We start from the raw sequence: 4,481 nt of genomic DNA on the forward strand, positions 1-4,481 counted from the left end.
ATAGCATATGCCTCTCAATTTACATATCTTCAAACAACTACATAAATAAATAGAGATATACATAAATGGATATATAATCTTTTATATATATATATATATATACATATATATGTATATAAATTAGTATTATAATATATGTAATTCTTAAATAAGATTAAAATTAATTCTTACTTAACAAAAAATATATGAAATAAAATAAATCAATTTTCCTAAATGATTCAAAGGTATTAAAGAATCATATATATATATATATATATATAAACATCTACATTATATCTATTTATAATAATTTTCTACATAATTTAATGATGTAAAGTATTAAGATTTTTAAATTAATATTGATTTTCTTCAATACATTGATGCATTAAGTATTATTCAATAAAAATTATAAACTGTACATACACTCTTCTCACTTTGATATTATTAATATTATAACAAAGCACTTTTTAACGTGTAAGAAAAAAAGAATATATATATATATATATATATATATTTAAAGAAACAACAGATGATGACAACATATAATGGTGAAGCACTTTTCCACAAATAAAAGTAAACAAACATACAAAAACCAAATCCCATTGCACACGACATCAAACATGAAAATCTAGCTCCACTCCACACAAGGATATGTACAATCACAACCGTGACTCCAACCAGCTGATAATGCATGCAACACGATCCAACATAAACAGCAACTAAAGAGAGCACTGGAACAACAAACCATCTATCGTGCTAACAAATTCAAACATAATCTAGCAACTGAACCAAAGACTACCACAACCAACCCAACTTCACAGAAGGCCGAACAGTAACCCGCAAAGTCCAACCCCAAAGAAATAAACGACAGTTTGGACAAATACCGCCATATCTCAAAATAAACAAAACAGTCCAGCACCAAGAGCCAACTCCAGCCTAAAATTGATAGGAGCGACATACGAATTCAAAGCAGGCAATCAACATTCAAACCACACACAATCCCTCCAAACCAAGGTACCCATCGCTACGGTGCACATCCACTAAATACTAGAATTCCATCGGCAAGCAGCAGTCATCTCGACGCTACACAGCTGCACTTTCCCAGAGGGGCTGAAACCGGCGCTGAAATCCTTGAATTGGCGCACATTATCAGCGCCTTGGAGCACTGAGCAGCGACATTATGATACAGGGTTATCCGCAACCCAACTGTGCTTGAATTGAAGCACTTTCGAGTCACATACAATTGGTCGGTTCGGACAGAGGTGCACTTGAATCATCTTCACTGGATCACTGACAACTCAAACGACACTACCATCCATGCTTCACGCGACGAGTGTGGAACGAAGATTACAAGAATCGAGCGCAGTATATTTCCTTCGGCAGTTAACGTACAACCTTGAAAGTGGCTGAATTCCTCAAGAATTTCTGAATTTAGCGCCGTCTAAAGGGAAAAAGGGGAAAAAGAAAAAAAAGAAAAAAAAAAGAAAAAAAAAAATGGGGTGGCTATCCCTTCTAACAGCTTCACTGCAAAAGAATTAAACAGCTCAACCAAATAGAAGCACCACAATAGTGCAAAAATCAATCTATAAATTAGTCGACCTCCTCAATCTTGGGGCCGGCACCAGACGGAGCAGCATCATCATCTCCTCCGTACGAGGGGGCACCACCCGCGGCACCTCCTGCACCTCCCTGGTACATGCGCGCGATGATGGGGTTGCAAACGCTCTCCAACTCCTTCATCTTGTCCTCGAATTCGTCGCTCTCTGCCAATTGATTGTGGTCCAACCATTGGATGGCAGCCTCGACTGCGTCCTCAATCTTTTTCTTGTCAGCGGCATCCAAGTTGGCTGCAATCTTGTCGTCCCTGATTGTGTTCCTCATGTTATAGGCGTAGTTCTCAAGGCTATTCTTTGCCTCGATCTTCTTCTTGTGGTCCTCGTCCTCAGACTTGTACTTCTCGGCTTCCTGGACCATCTTCTCGATTTCGTCCTTCGACAGACGGCCCTTGTCGTTGGTGATGGTGATCTTATTCTTCTGCCCGGTAGTCTTGTCCTCAGCCGACACGTTCAAGATACCGTTTGCATCGATATCGAAGCACACTGTGATCTGGGGCACACCACGGGGAGCCGGGGGGATTCCGGACAATTCAAACTTTCCTAGCAAGTTGTTGTCCCTCGTTCTTGCCCTCTCTCCTTCGTACACTTGGATCAACACTCCGGGCTGGTTGTCAGAGTAGGTAGAGAACACCTGCTCCTTCTTCGTCGGGATCGTCGTATTCCTGGGAATCAATACCGTCATCACCCCTCCTGCGGTCTCCAGACCCAAAGACAGAGGAGTGACATCCAGGAGCAATAGATCCTGGACCTTCTCGTTACCCTCTCCAGACAATATGGCAGCCTGCACCGCCGCTCCATACGCCACCGCCTCGTCGGGGTTGATGGACTTGCACAATTCCTTGCCGTTGAAGAAGTCTTGCAACAATTGCTGCACCTTGGGGATACGGGTCGATCCTCCGACCAACACCACATCGTGGATGGATGACTTGTCCATCTTAGCATCCCTGAGGCACTTCTCCACTGGCTCCATGCACTTCCTGAACATGTCCATGTTCAACTCCTCGAATCTGGCACGAGTGATGGTAGAGTAGAAGTCCACGCCCTCGTACAAAGAGTCGATCTCGATCGTGGTCTGGGCAGTTGAGGAGAGGGTCCTCTTCGCCCTCTCAGCAGCGGTTCTCAGTCTCCTCAGCGCACGGGGGTTGCTGCTAATATCCTTCTTGTATTTACGCTTGAATTCCTGGACGAAGTGGTTCACCATCCTGTTATCGAAGTCCTCTCCTCCCAGGTGAGTATCTCCGGCAGTGGCCTTTACCTCAAAAATACCTTCTTCGATGGTCAAAAGGGACACATCAAAGGTACCGCCTCCGAGATCGAAGATCAACACGTTTTTCTCCCCCACGGATGACGCTTTCTTGTCCAAACCGTACGCAATAGCGGCAGCGGTTGGCTCATTGATGATACGCAGCACATTCAACCCAGCAATCACTCCGGCGTCCTTGGTGGCCTGCCTCTGAGAGTCGTTGAAGTACGCGGGAACAGTGACCACGGCATTCTTAATTGTCGAACCGAGGTAGGCCTCGGCAATTTCCTTCATCTTAATCAGAACCATGGAGGATATCTCCTCTGCAGCGAAGGTCTTCTCTTCGCCCTTGTACTGCACGCTAATCATGGGCTTGTCGGCTGCCCCGGGTGTAACCTTGAAAGGCCACAACTTCATGTCACTTTGTACAGACGCATCGCTAAACCGCCTTCCGATCAACCTCTTGGCATCTGCACGGCAGCAAAGCGAGAAAAAGGTTAGGACACCAGCCCTCCACAGAACCTCTTCTGGAATCGCAACAATCCACACTAAATATCCCCGACTAGGAGCACTGACGCACGCGGAACTAGAGACGCCTCTAACCCAAACAAGCAGACAGTCGCCAAACTAGCTGGTCGCTCGGACTTGCAAGCACAACAAAAACACTCGCTACACTCCGGCCGACGAACTGGATGTTCCGGGCCGCTACGCGCAAAAACGTAATACAATTGAGGAACAGTACCCGAACTGAGTTGGCCGCGCACCATCGCAGACCACAACAGGAAAAAAAATGAAACAAAACCTCATGCATTCAAACGCAGAAAAGGTGGCAGAGAAACGCGAAACGTACCAAAGACGGTGTTGGTGGGATTCATGGCCACCTGATTCTTGGCGGCATCTCCGATAAGTCGCTCGGTATCCGTGAATGCAACATAACTCGGGGTAGTCCTGTTACCCTGGTCGTTGGCAATAATCTCAACGCGATCATGCTGCCATACTCCCACGCAACTGTAGGTAGTGCCCAAGTCAATGCCGATAGCAGGACCTTCGCCCTTACCAGCCATGGCGACGCTCACTAGAAAACTCCCCTCGAACGCAACAGCAACACGCTAGAAAAAGGAAACCAAATCTAACACCTAAAGGGCACTGGTAGCTAGAGAGACGGAGACGGACGCTCGCAAGTTCAGAGCCGCGATGCTGAGACAAATCTAAGTATCAATTGGCGAGAGCGAGCAGCGAGGCTTGAGTTTTCTAGGCTGACGATATCGGCCGAATCAACAGTTGGCTGCTCGCAGCTGAAGGTTCGCCGGGTTCGAGCGCGTTCCAGCAACTTCTAGAGGGTTCCGGACCCAATGACTCACCCCCCAGACCCGGCCCTCCACCGGGCACCCGCGAGCGCTGGGGGAGTTCCAGGGGCTTCCAGACTCTTCTTCTTCTGGCCTCCGTCCGTCCCTAAGCTCTGACCAGGCCCGGGCGTACCTTGAGAAAATCAAGACAAGGAAGGAAGGGGTGAAGTCCGGGTCTAGTGTCCAGAATAGACGAAAACAGGCCACAATGGCCAAAATCCGGTTCGCACTGCCAGTCGGTGCGTCAAGCGGGTCCAAATCCGGCCTTGGGGGCGTCGCAGCCGACCACCTCAACGC

General features: G+C 47.0%; 1 protein-coding gene across 1 annotated transcript; it reads right to left on the reverse strand.

The window, feature by feature from the left end:
- Nucleotides 1-1,326: 1,326 nt before the first annotated feature.
- Nucleotides 1,327-4,047, reverse strand: LOC112279602 (heat shock 70 kDa protein 1). Its single transcript, XM_024514212.3, has 2 exons — nt 3,689-4,047; nt 1,327-3,308 (listed from the first exon to the last, which is right to left on the reverse strand). Exons 1-2 carry the CDS (start codon nt 3,900-3,902, stop codon nt 1,570-1,572), a joined length of 1,953 nt encoding a protein of 650 aa, XP_024369980.1. The 5' UTR covers nt 3,903-4,047; the 3' UTR covers nt 1,327-1,569.
- Between the last annotated feature and the right edge of the window lie 434 nt (nt 4,048-4,481).

This window comes from Physcomitrium patens, chromosome 3, assembly GCF_059467195.1.
Source record: "Physcomitrium patens ecotype Gransden chromosome 3, ASM5946719v1, whole genome shotgun sequence".
In the NCBI taxonomy this organism is placed as follows: domain Eukaryota; kingdom Viridiplantae; phylum Streptophyta; class Bryopsida; order Funariales; family Funariaceae; genus Physcomitrium; species Physcomitrium patens.

Excerpts from the sequence above, each read along its gene's own strand:
- LOC112279602 (XM_024514212.3), bottom strand. The coding sequence starts at position 3,902 with ATGGCTGGTAAGGGCGAAGGTCCTGCTATCGGCATTGACTTGGGCACT. Across the intron at positions 3,309-3,688 it reads TCCCACCAACACCGTCTTTG|ATGCCAAGAGGTTGATCGGA; the intron begins GTACGTTTCGCG and ends GCTGCCGTGCAG.